This window comes from Pholcus phalangioides, unplaced genomic scaffold, assembly GCF_987345545.1.
Source record: "Pholcus phalangioides strain wild (caught in Gottingen) unplaced genomic scaffold, Ppha-v1.0 ptg000010l_1, whole genome shotgun sequence".
Taxonomy (NCBI): domain Eukaryota; kingdom Metazoa; phylum Arthropoda; class Arachnida; order Araneae; family Pholcidae; genus Pholcus; species Pholcus phalangioides.
The window spans coordinates 16,934,899-16,953,847 of NW_028301603.1; the positions used below are offsets into that span (position 1 = coordinate 16,934,899).

An 18,949-nucleotide genomic window follows, 5' to 3' on the forward strand; every position below is an offset into this window, starting at 1 on the left:
CTAGGAATTTGAATCTCAGACTCTTTTATTCCTAGTTTAACACATGCAAGATATGCAATCAATAGCCTCATTCACACAACTTAAATTTTAAATCAAGTCTATTACAGTGAAACCTGTTTGAATACTATTGTCAATACTGAAGTCCAACACTATAAGACGGAAACCTGTCTTAAACGGAACCAAAGATAGTAGTGATTTGATATGCACCTTTATGAAATGCAAATCTGTCTTATAATTGATAATAACTGATAATAACTGAAGATTCTGAGTTAATAGATGAAATAGAGCTTCTAGTACCAAACCAGTATAATTCTATAGTTGTTACTGAGATAGAGGAAAGGAATGTAAAGAATTTAATAAACATACTTGAGAATAATAAAGCGGTTGGTTATGATGGAATCACTCCAAAAATGCTAAAAATTGTCAGTAAATACCATTTAAAGTTTATAACCCACATTATAAACTCTTCAATTCTCAATGGAGTTTTTATTGATAAATTAAAATGTGCTCTTGTTATACCCATTCATAAATCAGGTAATGTCAATGATTTCAAAAACTATCGTCCGATCTCTATTTTGCCCGTCTTTTCGAAAATTTTGGAAAAGATAATGAAACACAAAATTATAAATTTTCTAAATCAATTTAATTTTTTTTCGAGCAATCAGTTCGGTTTTCTTGGAAATAAGAATACTGAGATGGCAATTTTGAAATTTTCAGCAAAAGTATATGAAAGTATTAACGAGAGCAAAAGAACCCTTGCTATGTTTTTAGATTTAAAAAAAGCCTTTGATAGTGTCGATCATCCAATTCTTATGCATAAGTTATATTGTTCAGGTCTGAGAGGCAACACTTATCACTGGTTTAAAACTTATCTGTCAAATAGAATGCAAGCAGTTAAAATAAATGATACAATAGGTACATACAGGATTATTAAAACTGGCGTCCCACAGGGTTCTGTTCTTGGACCGATTTTATTTCTAATCTTTGTTAATGATATCAATAACCTGGATCTACATGGTGATTTGATTAGCTATGCCGATGACACAGCTATTGTTTTGTCAGAACAAACGTATACCATGCTGAAATCTGATACTGAAGAAGATTTAACAAAAATTAACACTTGGTTGAGGCATAATAAGTTAACCTTGAATCTCAACAAAACTAAATACATAAATTTTCAATTATACAATAGAAATATTGAAACACTTATAATTCGATGCCATGAGTTGGGATGTTCTGATGACCAATGTTTTTGTCCGATTGTCTCGGAAACTGAAGAGTATAAATATTTAGGAGTCACTATAAACAAAAATTTGAAATGGAACTCTCATGCAACTGCACTTAGTAACAAAATAAAATACATGAATGTTCGTTTATATTGCTTAAAAAATATTATATCTCCTCAATTTATTCATACACTTTATTTTGCTTGGTTCTACTCACTTATTCAGTATGCTATATGTGTTTGGGGAGGTGATTATGAGTCCAATTTAAATGTTTTAATAAGTGCTCTGAAAAAAACTATAAATATTATTTCCCCTTGTAACCCTACACCATCTGCCTATAATTATAAATCAGACTATAGATTTAATATTGAAAAATTGTATATATACCGAAGTCTAATGTTTATTTATAAAAATCCTACTTGGTTTGAAATCAAGCAATGCCCAACAAACACACGTCTCCGTCGAGGTTTTCAATATAATATTATACAACCTAAAAAAACATTAACCCAAAAGCAATTTATATATTTGGCTCCATTATATTTTAATAACCTGCCAAATGAAATAAAATATGAAAATAAATTAAGAGCTTTCAAAAAATTAATTATCAATTATATTAATATTTTATTACAATAGGAAGGTACTTCTCGGCCCCCAGTATACAGTGTTGTGTCACCTAGGCCTTTGAAATATTTGTCTATTTCTATACTTGTATTTTGCTTAGTACTTGTTAGTAGCCTATATGAAAGTGTTTGCCACCACAGAAAAATTTATGTTTGTATACTCTGGACGGATCAAGCGATCCCTTGAGTAGAATACTGTATTTATATATTTATATATATTGTTTTTGTTTTTTTTTTTCTCTCTCTCTCTTAATAATAATTGTGCCTCTCGACAATATAGTGCCCCCCTTCCAATATCGCGGCAAACTTGCTTAATGCCAGAAAGTTTCAGTGAAAAAAAATCTTCCGTGTCTAAACTTTACAAATGTTAAACTGTGATTCTGTATAATGGCAAACTCATTATAGCCTGCAAAATAAATTGTGGTGTTAAATCGGGGTTTGATTGTATTAATACATGTATTAGTATTGTGCTGGAAACACACAGGTATCAATGGAGTTTTATTATTATTAATTATAATAATTAATTATTATTAATTAAACCAACTATTAATCATAATAGTTGGGTAGAGAATTGAGGTAGTATTTTGAATGGTTTATCACTCATATCAAGAATGCAGAAAAATTAGTCATAATAATTTTTTTTCTCGCCATCCTCAGTATTATATAAGATGAATTAATTATTGCTGATATTCCAGTGTTAGAATTGCATATTTAATTCCAAAACTCAGAATTTCTTTTTAATTCTGTAGAATCTGAAGTGCTGCATACAATCCACAGATTCTTTTGTTTGTTTCTTTCTTTCTTCACATCCTTGACACAATGTTTTTTTGTATTGAAAAGAGAGTAGTTATCTCTAAATTTCGACATAGCAGGTTGGTGGCATTCTACGTTGAAGCTGACTAACACTTTCTCAAACCAAAGTACTAATATTCCATCCCAAGAAGGTAGCTCAAGTAGTAAGAATACATATATTGCGTGCAAATCTGGTTCCGGTAATCTCATGGACATACAGGAGCACCAGGTAATGGTGTGCGCATCCTTTCACATTTATGGGTAGTCTGCCTGGTCCATGCGAAGCTAATCTATTTTATCTTGGTACCATCATGTGCTTACCCAATACTATCCATAGTACTGGCTTTTGGCCCACTTTCAATCCCAATATTGAAACTCGTCTCAAAGTCTACCAGCACGTGAATCAATTCCTTAATTTGACCCACGCGACCCCACTGGTTGCCAAATTTATTGTAAGATATAAAAATAATTGCAGAAAAACATAGAAAAAAAGTTTCATCTGTAAAATTCAAATTGTGGATGTAACTGATTATACTAATTTGCAAGAGGAACAGTAATTTTGGATGCATTGCATCTACTAGCTGGGAAGCAAAACAATAGATTTGTATCAGTTTATAAAGAAGCTGTTTGATGAAGCCCAGGATAAAATATTAATGACTGAATTGTTAATTTTTCACCGCATCTATATATGTAAATGTATATATATGACGGACACAAATCTACAAGTTTTCTGGGTATGGCCCGCGGCTCTACAGCTGACCATTACGTTGGCCCTTGAACAGTGAGATTTTGACACCCAATCATAAAACACCACATATTATCCATAGCTTTTTTCCCCTGATAGATTGAAATGAAAATAAATGTTTTTAAAAATATTTTTTATGTGACACTATAGATTAGATACAAAAATACAATCCACAGTTTTTTTAAAACTTGGCCATTAACCCCTTCCATTTGTTAAAGCTTCACTATTGGCCATAAAGGTATTACAATCAGAAGTTTATATATAGGGGGATTATACATCTCCACATTTTTTTCTCAAACTTCTGAAATTTGCATGTGTGTGGATTATATGCCACCAAGGCTTACGCCCCAAGGAATTGTGATATATTTAAAGTCAGTCCAGGAAGGGAGCTGATCTCCCCGTTAAAAAGTCTTGCCACAGAGCACAACAGGCCTACAACAGTTATTCAATTATTGCACTTTACTCATAGTTTGGAAAATTGATGGCAGATGGCAGCACTATAACAAGCATTACACAGAAACAAGCTTCACGTTAGTTTCACAACACATATATGCACATGTTCCTAGCATGACCCAGGTCTTTTTCGACCGCATGCTAAAATCTCTTTATTGAGACAGAGCAGGGGGCCATGATCTGGGTAAGAGGAATTGTCTAAGAAAGGAACATTTTAATCATTGTGTAAAGATTAAACTTTTTTTTCATGGTTTTTATAACAAAACTCCACTCATCTCTTTTTCCGTGTTTCCTAAACACACTCTAAAAACTTTTTCTTCTTGACTTCCTGAAAATCAGAGTTAAATATATTTCACCCATGAAGAGGTAATTTAGCTCTTGTACAGCCTGCAAAAATAATCCTAGACCAGATTTGTCTTGAGAAAATTAGTGCACATGTAATATATTCATGGATCAACCTGTGAATATGAAATCCTTTTCAAAATACACTGATCAAAACTATTAGGGGATATGTATTATTTATATTTAAATTTATTAAAATTTAGTTGATGATTAACTCTTTGTGAACACCTAACAATGGTTTTTATCAATTAAAATTTTTAAAAATCACAATTAAATAGAAAATGCATCTCCCGTAATTGTTTTGAGCAGTGCACTCTAATTCTGAAGTGTTTGGTTTCTGCTGCATGAGAAATCGAGAAACCTCTTAACCCATTACTATCAGAGCCTGTTTTTTGCGTAGGGAAAACGGAACACGTATCCAGAGCCCACAAATTGGTGGGACAGATTCAGAGGCCAAAACTAGCATTATCTTTCAAAGTTTGGATTAAAAAAAATATGCATATTAACAAATATTTTTAATTTTTGATCAACTTGTGGGGGGATTTGCACCCTCCATGCCCCTGTACCCCCAGGTATGCCTCTACTTCAAATAATTCTACACACATAAAAGGCCCCAAAGAGTTGTCTGCCCTGGGCTTGAACTTATGAGAAGCAGATCCTGATTACTATTCTTAATGAGAATTTATTTATAGAAAATGCCCATAAAATACAATAAAATATTTAATTTTTTACGTCAGTTTTATTTATTGATTGTGTTGCTCAATTAAGGATAACAAGAAGGAAAAAGAACTAAGTAATGCTGAAAAAGAATTCAGTTCATCGCAAGAGCGCATTGTTGAAGGGCAAGGTTCTGCATCTGAAAATTCTGCTTTTGAAAATGGTAAATATGATTCATTCCCCATATTTTAATGTGTGTTACAAATGGATGGAGATATATAAGTACATTTCGGAAGTTGAAACAGCTTTAAAGATTTTATTCAATTTTTTTTTTTTGAATATAGGGTTGATTGAAGAAAACTTTACATAACTGATTATAAACAGAAATGTCTCGGATAACAAATTAATATATGAGAGTTTATTATACAGGGTGATTTAGAATTGATTGCTCGAATTGGGTGGGGAGGTAGGGAATACAAGATTCATTGAAAGACTGGTTATTTGTGTGGAGATGAAGATTACAAGGAAGAAAATTCATCACTGCCCCCACGGAGACTCGAACCCCGATCTCTCCTTGCCGGACGAGTGCTCTACCGTCTAAGCTATGGAAGCAGATAGAATATTTCAACCTTGGAGCGTATATATTTATGTTTAAGAGGCACCGTACATGGAGGGCTTCAAAAATGAACTAATAGCTCATGAATGATATAGGCCAACCAGATGGAGAGGACATTTCTATATGCATGTGGCCATCTGGTTGGCCTATGTCATGCACGAGCTATTAGTTGATTGTTGACACCGTCCATGTACGGTGCCTTTCAACATATATCTGTGCTCCAAGGTTGAAATATTCTATCTGCTTCCATAGCTTAGATGGTAGAGCACTCGTCTGGCAAGAGAGTGACCAGGGTTCAAGTCCCCGTGGGGGCCGTGATGAATTTTCTTCCTTGTAATCTTCATCTCCACACAAATAACCAGTCTTTCAGTGAATCTTGTATTGACAAGTGGAGAGGACATTTCTATATGCAGGTAGGGAATAGCAAAAAAAAAGATTTCACATGGAAAGAAAATTGCAAACATCATCATATAGAAGTGCAAAATACACCCAGATGGTGAAGAAAAGGATATTTGGTACAAAGTAGTGGTAAGTCAAATAAAACATCTCATCATTATTATTACAGAGTTACAGTTGATGTTCAAAATTGCAACCATTCACTAGCACACAGAAATGACCAGACACACTCTTATGTGTCCACTACATTTGCAGTGGACTCCACACTTATGGTAATAACAATTCTCCGTTCTGAAATTCTGAATTTTTATCAATTCTGGAAATCTGCATTTTCGTCAATTCTGGAAATCTGCATTTTCGTCAATTCTGGAAATCTGCATTTTCGTCAATTCTGGAAATCTGCATTTTTGTCAATTCTGGAAATCTGCATTTTCGTCAATTCTGGAAATCTGCATTTTCGTCAATTCTGGAAATCTGCATTTTCGTCAATTCTGGAAATCTGCATTTTCGTCAATTCTAGAAATAAATTCTGAATTTTCAGCCATTCTGGAATATTGGATTACCATATAGAAAAGAATTCTGCATTTTCATAAATTTAAAATTTTCACCTTAATGAATTCTACACTTTCATCAATCCTGGAATTCTGAACTTTCATCATTTGTGGAGAATTATTTATTTTATTTATTCTGAATTTTCATGGTTGCTGGAATTATCATTATCGGTCAATTATTTTTCTTATTTTCAATTCATCAATTCCGAATTTTCATTAGTTCTAAGACAGTCTTTCATAAAGTCCGAATTTCAATTGGTTTTTGAATTATTTTTTTCATTAATTCAAAATTTTCATGATTTTTTTTTCAATTCACATGCAATTGTGCCTATACTTTTTGTATGAATGCTCATTCATTTTCAGCATTTCTGTATATTTTGAAATAATGTAGGAATTTTTAGATGCACAGTTCCCTTTTCCCACAGAATATATAGAATTGGGGCTAAGGGGGTCCCGAAATTATTTTTGCCCTGGGCTCAGTGTCTTATAAGGGCGGACCTTGTACTGATACTTTCCAATGCTTTGAATGGGGAACATGCTGGAAAATGTTCATACATTAGTGCAGTTGTCCGACTGCTTTACCCCTGTTGCACCATTTATTTAATGCATATCAGCAAATTCAACAAATGCCTACGATTCCTGTTACTTTTGCTGTCACCTTAAAGGAATCATGGCCAGCTTCAGTATTTGGACACCTTTGCATGCGCATAGAACATGTGGACACACAGCACTCTCTATTACCTCATGCATACGATTGCTATCATACTTTCCGTATGTGAATTTATGTTCTTTTGCTATTTATTCCTTAACTGCTCACCAAATTTGAACAATCAATTCTAAATCCCCTGTATGTACTGAAACTGTTCTCGGATGTATGAAAAGAATGCATTTTACTCCGCGTAGGTTTAGACATCTATTGTACCACAGGTTTTACTATTCCATTAACCTGATATTTGTTTTTTGACAGAACACTACATTGAAGAAGAATCTAAATTCGAGAAATGTGATGTCATTTCAAATGAATGTTGTGAAAAATCATGTGATCATCCAGAGCATCTCCATTTAGGCAAAGAATTCACTTTCAGGGTAACTGTTCTTCAAGCCATCAATATATCCAAAGAATATGCCGATATCTTCTGTCAGTTCAAGTAAGTTTCTTTCCCCTTTCCCATTTTATTCATATTCCGGGTGAGGAAACCCAGTAATATAAAATTTAATCTGTTAAATCCATTAGCATTATCAAAGTTACATTCTATATTGTAATTTTGAGCAGCATGTTTCAAAACACAAGTGACTATTTTCTGTTATGAAAACATTTTTTTTATGTTTATCAATTAATTAATGTGAGGGGTCCACACACACAAGAAAAACTTTCGCATACCAATAATGAATTTTTTTACTGCTTACCATCAGATTCCCTGAAGGGCAGTTTAAGTAATTTTTTGAATAGTGAATAGTATAAAATATTTTTCACTTAATAACAATATTGAGTAGTTACATGAGATAGAGAATATAGTGATTGGTTATATATAAATACAGACCTGCCAACTCTCCCGATTTTGGTGGAAAATTAGATTTTACGCGAGCTTTCACGTTGTTGTGGCGTCAATGATTACCGTCGTCGTTAAGGAAAACACCCATAGAGGACAGCCGTAGTCATTTCCATCGAGCAGCCGTAAAAAAAGTCTCTGTAACCGCATTTAAGCAACTGGCAAAGACTTAGTTTTCGTAGCATTTATCTGCAATCATTTATCAGGGGCATGACCTTGGTTGCCGAAATTCCTGTATAATCGTTATTCTATTCCATTAACAGCCGTGCGGTAAACACGTTTTTTCATCTGCAGCTTTGTAATTTGAATTTTTTTAAATTCTTTTAATTTTGTTTCTTCCGATTAAACATCTTCAGAAAGAAAATATAAAGCTATATACAGCTAAATATAAAGCTTTCAAGAATTCATATACCCAAGATTATCAATCACTGATAGCATCCACGAAAGGAAACACTTGTAATTTATGAACAGTATGTAGATGTGATTTCTCTATTCTGCATGGAAAGACTGACATGGAATTATATTCTTCTCAGGGGCAATGCAGAACCTGCCTTGGGGGGGGGGGGGAAGAATGTAACTTTTTCTTAATTTATAAAAAAAAAAAAAAAAAATTTCCGAAATATTTTTTTATGAACTTTTTTTTGATCGAGTCTATGAGTGTCGGGGGGGGGGGGATACCCCCCTCGGGAGAATCTCCGTATTTCTGGATTTCAAAAGTTGGCACGGCTGTAAATATGAGTGAGTGAAAATCTCTCATGATGATTTTGTTATGTGTGCATACATTGTACTTGCAGTGAAAGCAGAAATCTTGGATGTTCTGAAATAGTTGTAAGCTTATTTCTTTCAATATAGCTTCTTACATCGTCATGATGAAGCGTTTTCAACTGAGCCATTGAAGAACACTGGGAAAGGTCATTCTCCTGGATTTTTTCATGTTCAAAATGTGAGTTTATTGTCTTGTAACTTAAGTAAAATAATTGTAATACTTTACCTAAGTGTAAATGTGCTTGTTTAATTTACAAATTGAACGATACCTTATACTACTAAATTAATGGAATTATGAGCTTTTAAATTTTTTCTTTCCCATTTATCGTTTAAAGCAGTGGTTATCAACATGGCCCCCTGATGGTACTGGGATACTTGAAGGGGGCCACGGAAGAAAATTGAGAAAGGGACCATGACAGGTGGTTTGGAGGGCTGCAGAGAGCTGAGAAGAAAAATTAAGGTGTGAAGAAATAAAAAAAGATATTATATCAGTGACTGGGCACTTACAGAATCCAACAAAACTACCCAAAAAACCAGGGCCATTTTAGGGCATGGACAAACCCGGGACTCACCGCCTACATTCTGCAGCAGGTTCCCTAGGATGGGGGTTTTTTGCAAGGCCCCTCTAGATTAAATGTAGTATGAAAAAACAAAAAATGATGAAAACTATATCAGGCTTCCCGGGCTGCAGCTCTGTCAGTCCCACTCTTGTGACGGGGTCAAACCCGGGGGTCTCAGGTCCATAAGTGACCCCACCTCGTGATATTTTGTATAGTACAATCAATTTTGAAAATAAGTAGGGAATATGTAGGCTGTTTATTTACACCTAAGTGTGAGACTACCATAGCATCATTTTGCCTAGGGGACCCCATGATGTTGAGACGGCCCTGAATAGAGCTCGGACTAGCTGGGAGCTCAATAAATTCTAGCCCAGTGGTTCGGAGACCAATCTTATTTGCAAAATTTTCGTTCAGTATAAATTTACTGAAAAAATCCAATACGTATAAAGGATTGTACTTCTAGATGAGTTTCGAAGACTCTGGGTAAGACAGGGGAGCCATGAGAAAAAAAATGGGGTTCATAGGGGGCCACGGGCAAAAAAAGGTTAAGAAACACTGATTTAAAGTAATGCAAGTTCGAGAATCACTGGTTTCTGATGTTCTTTTTTTGAAATTATTATTTCTCTTTCGCAAGAGAAAGATTAAAATTTTTCTTCTAGAGACTATTTCCTTCTATTACGCAAAGAGTTATGAAGTGTTTTTACATCAATTAAATTTATTGGGAATGGTGTGTAAAAAAATTAGTTGTTTAAACTACGAAAATTATTATTCCAGATTCTTTGAGAATAATTTTTTTAGCGTATTGTATAATAAACTTAATAGTTGGTTATATTCACCGACTCAAATAAGTGATGACAACTATAGATATAGATTTTTTTTATTTCTTTATAGCTTATTTAATTTGATTTTTTTTTTGTCACACAGATCACCGTAGCGGTGACAAAATCATTCTTGGAGTATGTTAAGACTCAGCCAATTGTATTTGAAGTTTTTGGGCATTACCAGCAACATCCTCTTCATAGGGATTCCAGAGACTTTGTTACACAGCAGAGGTTAGTTGATTGTCTGATAGAATTTTTTTACATTTTGCAATCCATGCCAGAAGTCTAGCATCATTGTTAAGTGGCAGAACAATATCCAGCCAGAGTCTGAAGTCTGGGCAATGTTCGAAGTGGCTGGCCAATTTGCCGAGACATTAGGGGCATAGAGTGTAACATGTTCAACACATAAAACTTATTCAGTATCATTCAAACCATATTCTGGTCAGTGTAAACAAACAAGCAGAATTTGTAAAAACAAATTCAAACACATAAATTTATATAGACTAGTTATTCTCAAACTGTATGTCGCCATCCTTTGTCTGACAAAGATTTTTTGAAGAGATTCTTTGTTAACCACTTCACGTACAAGGTTTTTTGCAAGAAATTTGGATTATCTCTATTTGACGAATCTGCAATAAATCTGGTAACCTTGTGCTAACCTAATGACACGTTAGAAAAAGAAAAAGGGGAAAAGAAAAATATATATGAACATTTAATACATAATAGACAAGGAGAGTTTTTTTAGAGTCGTCTTTTCACTTTCATCTTACATATTCTATTTCGCTCTCACATGTATAGTAGAAAGATACATTATATGTGTGAAAAAAAAAACCCATTAACATTTCGGTGTAAAGAAAGAGCAACCCCAGTAGAGATAGGGTTACTATAAAGCCTCGCAATGGTGAAGAGAAAAAAAAGAAAACATAGAACTTTGGTGTTTGGACATAATATTATGCCTGTGGTCGTAAAGAGGTTAAACTGCTCTGAGGAGTCATGGATAACCGTTGATTAGGAAAAGGGGTGCCACTGGTAGGAAAGGTTTGAGAGCCCCTGATATAGAGTGTGCATTCTGAATATTGGTTATTGAATGCAAAGTAGTTTACTTTGAAGTATTTCTGACCTCGCCATATATACATATATATATAGTTTGACTGTAGTATGTGTGAAGTAGGCAAGCCTGGTGAAAAGAATAAGAAGAAATTATATTAAAAATACAAATATTTCTGAATTGAAATATTATAATAGTGAAATGTTGATACCATGTTAATATACAAATACAACACCACAACAGGCAAAATGCCCAACGAGGTGGCTGAGAAAAAGATGCCCATAAAAATATGGATGTCATATAATTCAAAAATACAGCAACCCAATTAAAAATGCAATTAACAAAAATTATAAACAATATATACACATGATAAAATATTATACAATGCCCATAAAGAATACTTATGGTTGTCTTGTACTAAGTATGGATAGCTTCTCGATTTACCCCAACATGTTTATCGTATTTCTTTTTAAACGTGTCAATTGTGTTACAATTTACTACCTCCGGGGGTAAGCTATTCCATTTATTAACAACCCTATTAGAGAAACATTCCCTGCGACACCATAACCTTGCATTGTCCCTCACCAATCGATACTGGTGTCCCCTTGTAAAAGCAGTTGAGTGGCTGTGTACTAAAAGTTCATGGTCCATCCTATCCATCCCATTGAAAATTTTGAACACTTCGATCTTATGGTTATACGTGAATCAAGTTTTCATTTTAATTTTCAATGCTTAACAAAAAAAGTATGATGTGCAACAGTTATTAGATATTGTTTTCTCTTATAGTAGCAGACAACCTCCGAGACGAATGTTCCCTCAGTCAATACCCATTTCTCAGCCCATTAGGTCACCAAAGTTTGGTATTCTTCAGTCCCTTAGGTAAGTATGCAAAGTATTTTATTTTTTCGTAAATTGATCGAGATAAATTTAATTTTTAAAACAGTTTCCTAAACAGTTTAAAATTATATGCACTCATTTGTAGCATTTTATTAAGAAACAAATTAAAATAATTCGATAGTTTTTAATTAATAAATTGATAGATCAAAAACCGATTTAAATGCACTCCATGAGTTCACTTCACCGTCCCACAGAAACACTAAAGTTATTTTTCTATGTTACATACAGAAAATATATATTTCTCTTAAAATGCTAAATTCTATCCAAAACCGAAAAATGAATGTCACCGCAGAATGTTAATGTCACGCAATCCAATACTTTGCAAAGTTCCGATGAAGAGCTTGTGTACCTGTAAAAATTGAAACTGTGTGCCCAGATGGAAAATGGCCCTGAAAACTTATAGAAGTTAAATTGGCATGGCTAGTTTGTTATATTTGCCACAAATTTAATACGTGAAGGACTATAGTTACCAAAAAATAAAACTTTTCCAGTTTTTTTTCCCCAACTGTATTTTATGCTAAATCAGATTTCGAAGAAAATTTCTCGGAGATGTTTTTCAACTGAAGAATTGAATTATGTACTGTATGTATAAATTTACCTGTGCACAGATATATAACATATCCCCCCCCCCCCTAAAGTTATATATTCAGCTTTTCTTACACTGATGTTCAATTCTTCTATTGATTGATCTGACATACATAACGAAACTGCTTTTCGCACAGGCTTTGCATTTTGCACAGCAGGATTTCACTATTAATATAAATGTGCCTTCACCAATGTTTCTTCCCTGAACTCCCTCTTTTATTCACAAAATAATTTAAAATTTATTAACGAGAGTGCTCTTTTTTTTCTCTCTTATTTGAATGCATTCACAGTACAACTCATGTCCATGCTAGGCACGATCTTCTGGTTTGGTTTGAAATTTGCGAACTGGAACCTAATGGAGAGTAAGTGTTACTATTTGATCATTTACTATATTTGCCTTATTTTAACTCTCAACCAATGTAGTGTGGCTTCTAAGACTGTGTTAAATTTGTTTCCAAGTGGTGCTCCACGAACAAAAACGGGTGATGATTTAATAATCATCCTTGCCATTATTTTCCCGAAAGGCATTGCAAGGTTGCATATGAAGTGATATCATAACAAGTGTTTTTCTTATTGATATCTTACAGACCATACTACAGCATTAGTAGCTGGATTTTACTTAGCATATTTGATTTAACCCATTAACGACGACTGATTTTTTTAAAAACAAAAAATAATGAGTGGACCTCTTTCCACCATTTATTGGCAAAGAAAAAACTTGGAATGCCAAAAAAAAAATTTAGAAAATTTAGAATGGCAAATTTCTTACCAACCTGCGTTAATGGGTTAATATTTGCCTTTGAATTCTAAAAAACTGCTCATAATATTCAGTTACACATGAACATATATCTGTTTTTTACTAAGGGAATTAATTACTATTGCATTACCAAAAAGTGCATTAGAACTGGAATGTAACCATTGAAACATTCCTAACAATTATTATTATTAAGAGCCACCTGTTAAATCTGATGGTCATTCGCTTTCACTATATTTAATTTGAAACAATTTTTTGGAATTAAAATCAACATGCTTAAACATATATATTTTATGGTGTTTATTGAAATTGTATTTATGCCAAACATGTTCATGCTGAATAATGCTCAGTCAATTGTCCCAGTTATCATGGTATATAACCTGTAGTTTGTACATCAAAATGTGTGATTCCAATTTCAATTTTTTTCATGGTAACATAGCATTACATTCTCTTTAATGCAGCCTTTGCGATGCTTAATTTCTAAAAAAATATATTGTTATTGTATGTGAAAGTTCATTATTGCGATATGATATTGCATATATATTTATTATTTGATCCTTATTCTTTCTCTCTATATTTTTCAATTCTCAAGATCATGTAATTTTTTTATAATTTAATTGATTGGGAGGTTTTTGAAATTGTCATTTTTCAGCTTGATTGCCATTCTTAAAACTTTCAAGGTATAACTGCCATTGGTTTGTTTTTATTGAATTTTTTTAATTTTCATTTTTATTATGCTTGTTTTATGCGATTCTGTTTTTCACCCAAACACAGCCAAATTTTCAGGATATCTTAATGTAACCATGGGAGAGAGATTCATGCAATAAAAAATAGTTCAAGTTTTGACCACCAGATAAAAAAGTGGCACTTTTTCATTGTATTTTCTTTTTTTCCATGGTCCTTAAAGTGTATATATATCAGGTTTCAGTGGAATGCCTCCACTAGAACGGGGGTTATATAGGTCTGAGTAGTGTCAGTATACTGAAACTACTCATATGTGTGTATCACTCATACGTGTGTATCACCCATTCTGGTAGACACATTCCATTGTGATACTTATCATATATGCTTTATGGACCATAGAAAGAAAAAGAAAATGCAATAAAAAAGCACCACTTTTTTTACCTGGTGGTAAAAAATTTAACTATTTTTTATTGCATACATCTCTCTCACATAATCTCATTAAGACGCCAATCACAAATGGAGGCAAAATGTTATGATGTAGATTTTTATCTCAATAAAAGCAGCAAATTTGTGACAAATATTATTATTTTTTTAAAATTTAACATGTGGGCTAAGGGGATAAAGTTGTGTCAAAAATTGGGAACAATCAAATGCAATATAGTTATACAAATACAAATACAACGCCACAACAGGCAAACACTGCCCAACGAGGTGGCTGACTTAAGAACATCATGGATCCCCGAGCCATTTTTTGGAGGCCCTATCTACTACTGCTACACTACACTACACCTGCACCCCGCCCACACCCCCCCCCCCCGCGGAATCCCCAACGAATCGGTACATGTGGGAATGTGCGTGTACGTGTAGTGAAACCTGACGTGAAGTTTTTTTGTTTCTCTGTAATGCTTGTTATGTGTAGTGCTGCCATCTGCCACCAGTTTTTCTAACTATGAGTGAAGTGTTATGATTGAATGATTTATCGTTGTAGGACTGTTGCTCTCTGTGGCGAGACTTTTTAACGGGGAGATCGGCTCGCATTTGCGTCTTGAAGTTGGGAACCACAGAAAACCAACTTCAGCTGGCCACCACTGTGGGGTTCGAACCCGGATCCTCGCATCGCGAGTCAGTCACTATAAACTAGAGCATTTTTATGGTTCAACCAATATTCATATCATATGTTTTTACAGAGTAATAGCAATAAGACTTTTTGGAGGGGAAAGGAAAGATATTGCTTCAAGACTATAAATGGTATTACACAGTTTCACTGAGAATGGCGATTTCCACCCTTTTTTTATTGTATGGTTGGTTTGGTATAGTTATTGAAAAATGTAATGGGCATTAAACAAAACATGTTGTGGGATGAGCGAAATTATGCGTATTTTATTTTTGAATCCCCCAGAGCTCTTTACAGTTGTTGCTATATTGGGGAGTTTCTATTTGGTTGCAGACTTCTGATAGTTCATAATAAGTAGGATTTGTGATTAGATCATTCATCACCTCTTTGTTATTAAAGCTTCCTATATATATGTGGGGCTCAAACCCGGGTCCCCGCGATGCGAGTCCGTCACTATGACCACTCGACCACCACAGCGGCTAGACAACAATGTTATTAAACCCTACTCGTTGCTAATTTCGGTTAAGTCGTCACTATGAAAAAGTTTGAGAGAGAGGAGCAGATCATTTTTATGTCTCGCATTAAAAAAAGAGTTTGTTAACAGCATTACCATATGCTTAAAAGTCACTGTAAAAGCCTATGTACAAAAACGGAATAATTTTAGTATCGAAAATTATGCTGCGGAAGTTCATTTGCCGACCAAGGTTTTCGAAACGTAAGGGACTGTTTGAGCGAGACCTGATTTCTGAATGGGCCTCACTAATTTAGGGCTTCAAATTTAAACAAAATATCTTTGTTGAAAAACTGGAAATTCTTTCCAAAGTTAAGGTCTTCTAATGCTTATTTTACCCTGCCCAGTCCCCCCCCCCCCAAGACAAAAGTGGATTTTGTGTTTGAGATTAGCTTGTAGTTGTATCATGAACTACTGACAAAGAATTAAAACACTAAAATTAAATTTCATGTCTATGTAAAATTAAAGTGAATAGTTGTGAAGAACAGCTAACTATTCTAACAGTTGCTATGATTAGTCTAAATTAAAAATTTCTAGTACAAATCAATGTACCTATACATTTTACCACAATAATTTAAGTAATAAGAGACCAAAAAAGTGATATATAAATTTAATATTGTAATTTTGATTCATATTTTAGTAAATGTTGTATTTTAAATTTATATGATTTTCACAATATTGCACACTGAGACTGATGGCACTTCGCTGAAGTCGTCACTCTGCTTTAGCTGTCATAATTTTTCGGTTACATGAGGTGACGACTTATCAAAGTTTTACTGTATGTATATATATTTTATTATATTTTTTGAAGAATACAATATAAACCTAAAATAGCATTGAAAAAAGAAAGATGAAAAAAAATGAAGCTGTGTTTTTCCCCCTGAAAATAAACTCCAAACACTTGTTTGAGAAGCATAATTTCTAAATTTCATTGTTAAATCAAGGAAATTAACTGAATTTATTGAAAAACAGGAAATGCACATAATAATTTCAATGCCAGTCCAAGTAGACCATGTAATTTTATCATTAAATTGAGGTTTGGCTGTATTCGGTTAAATAAATTATTAAATTAAGTTTAAACAATTTTAAACAAGTTGAAATTTTAAAAATACTTTTTTGTTTATATGCATGTTCATGCTAGTTGTTACATCCTCATCATAGGTATGTCCCAGTTATTGTTGATCACAATGATGATAGCCCATGTAGAGGTACATTCCTCCTGCATCAAGGAATTCAGCGACGTATTAGACTGACTTTAGTTCATGAAGCTGTACCAGACTTGCAGTGGAAAGAAGTGAGGGAACTAGTTGTTGGTGAGTATGATTGGTTATTATGGATAATATGAAAAATCTCAATCATAGCCAAAGAAAGTCACTCAAAGTCTTATTTGTTTTCTGTAGGATTTTGTTTTTAATTACATGAATAAATAATAATAATAAATAAAAGAGCAGTAGGTAATTGAGAGAAGAAATCATTTTTTTATTAGTGTTAAGTATTTGAAAAAATATTTTTTATGATCTTGTTGGAAAAGAAAATTATGATTTTTATAAAAATCAATCTTAATTCTGTGGGTTGTCATTAAAGCTTATATTAGTGCACCCACGCTCTATATGATTGCTTGTACACTTAATATAATGTAAAACATTGAAAAATTAGTATCTTCAAGTGTCAACATTTTAATGTCTACCAGAAAAAAATAAATCTTTAAATTATTCTCAGTTACAGTACAGGGCTGAACAAATCTATTGCTGGACATGACAGGGCATGTAAAAATTTTGACTGGCATGTATTTTTTTCAACCACATGCCCAACTCTAGCATATATAATATTGATTCTGGTGTGCATCGTTTTAATTCAGTCCATCCTTGCTACAATATAACCTCTCTACACAATATAACCCAGCAGTTCATGTTTTAAAATTTGGATTCTGGCATGCCTGTAAGGGCTCCAATGTTAATTTTAGCAATATTATCAGAATACAAAGAAATTATTTTGTGTTTTTATATAAGATGCATGTATTTAAACTTATGCTGAAATGTCTTTGCTCATACTGCTTTCATTACTTGCTTCTCTGGCTTGAAACTTCTCACCTTGAAACTGCAAGTCAGTGTCACAGTTTTTAGAAATTACTTTTTCACTTATTTCATTGTTTTAGTCAAGAATTTCTTCATCTGAATTGTTTATGGTGGACGAGTATTTTTCTAACTATTGAATTTTGCCTTCATGAGGACTAGTAATTGGTTCTGAAGTAAACTTTTCAGACATTTCATAAAATCATGCAGGAATGTACACAGGGGCTTACTAAATTGAAATTCAATCTTTTTATTTCAAAAAAATTAATTTATAACAAAAATAACATTTTTTAAAGCAAAATTAAAAATATAATGACCTTGAACTCTGCTACTAAATGTTCACATATGTGGATTTAAAGAACAAATCCACTGTCTTAGTTCCTGCTGAACCTATTAACAGATGTCCTACTGTGATTTCAAATTTCTCTTCTCCAAAAAAAATTTCATTTCATCATAAAGTATGCTCTAATAAAATGTTTTACTAATATTTCAGGACGAATTCGTACAACACCAGAATGTGACGAAGAGGACTCAGATTCTTCTGTTCTGTCCTTAGGGATATTCCCTGGTGAATATTATGAAATTAAAAATGATGACAGGTAATTATATTGTTACGGTCTTCATGCTTATTTAAATATTCAATGTTATTTTTAATACTTTAGGTTTTGATATTAACATTTTCTGTGTTCACATGGAAATATTTTTTTTCCTCCTTTGAAGAACTTTCTATCGGTTTGAAGCAGCGTGGGACAGCTCTTTGCACAATTCCCCATTGATGAATCGATCAACGCCAGGTGGTGAAAGGATATACATGACTCTCTCTGCTTATTTAGAAGTATGTAACTGAATTTCACTATGAAATTTATTACTAATGTAAAGATGAATTTTTCCTGGATGTCTTCAGTGTCTTTTTATTCAATTTGAAATTATATGCTAGGGATTTTGAAATTTAATCAATTTCAGTTGGGAAAATGTTAATTTTAATAAATTTATCATAAGAAATTTCTTTTATTTTTTGATAAAGTGTTCCTTGTGTGTCAAATGTAACCACAGTTTTTTTTTCTTGTTCAATGTTTTAGTCAGAGCTCCCAATGGCAAGCAACTCTGATAACACGAGTTCTATTGCATATCTCTTGGATTTCAGTAGTAGTCTGAACAATATTATAAATAGTTTTTGTTTGTGTCTCAAA

At 33.3% G+C, this 18,949-nt stretch overlaps 1 protein-coding gene across 11 annotated transcripts in view; it reads left to right on the top strand.

Annotated features, from left to right (window-relative positions):
* The window catches only part of unc-104 (kinesin family member unc-104), an 81,294-nt gene that overhangs the window by 48,176 nt on the left and 14,169 nt on the right, over positions 1 to 18,949 (top strand). For 9 of the 11 annotated variants that reach the window (XM_089237734.1, XM_089237736.1, XM_089237741.1 and 6 more), the window contains 9 exons: positions 4,947 to 5,058; positions 7,366 to 7,546; positions 8,801 to 8,891; positions 10,198 to 10,325; positions 11,929 to 12,021; positions 12,915 to 12,986; positions 16,849 to 17,000; positions 18,253 to 18,358; positions 18,480 to 18,594. In XM_089237734.1, the coding sequence (XP_089093860.1) occupies positions 4,947 to 5,058; positions 7,366 to 7,546; positions 8,801 to 8,891; positions 10,198 to 10,325; positions 11,929 to 12,021; positions 12,915 to 12,986; positions 16,849 to 17,000; positions 18,253 to 18,358; positions 18,480 to 18,594 (1,050 nt within the window). The remainder of the gene's footprint in view (positions 1 to 4,946; positions 5,059 to 7,365; positions 7,547 to 8,800; positions 8,892 to 10,197; positions 10,326 to 11,928; positions 12,022 to 12,914; positions 12,987 to 16,848; positions 17,001 to 18,252; positions 18,359 to 18,479; positions 18,595 to 18,949) is intronic. The other 2 variants (XM_089237743.1, XM_089237737.1) reach the window with 1 other exon arrangement.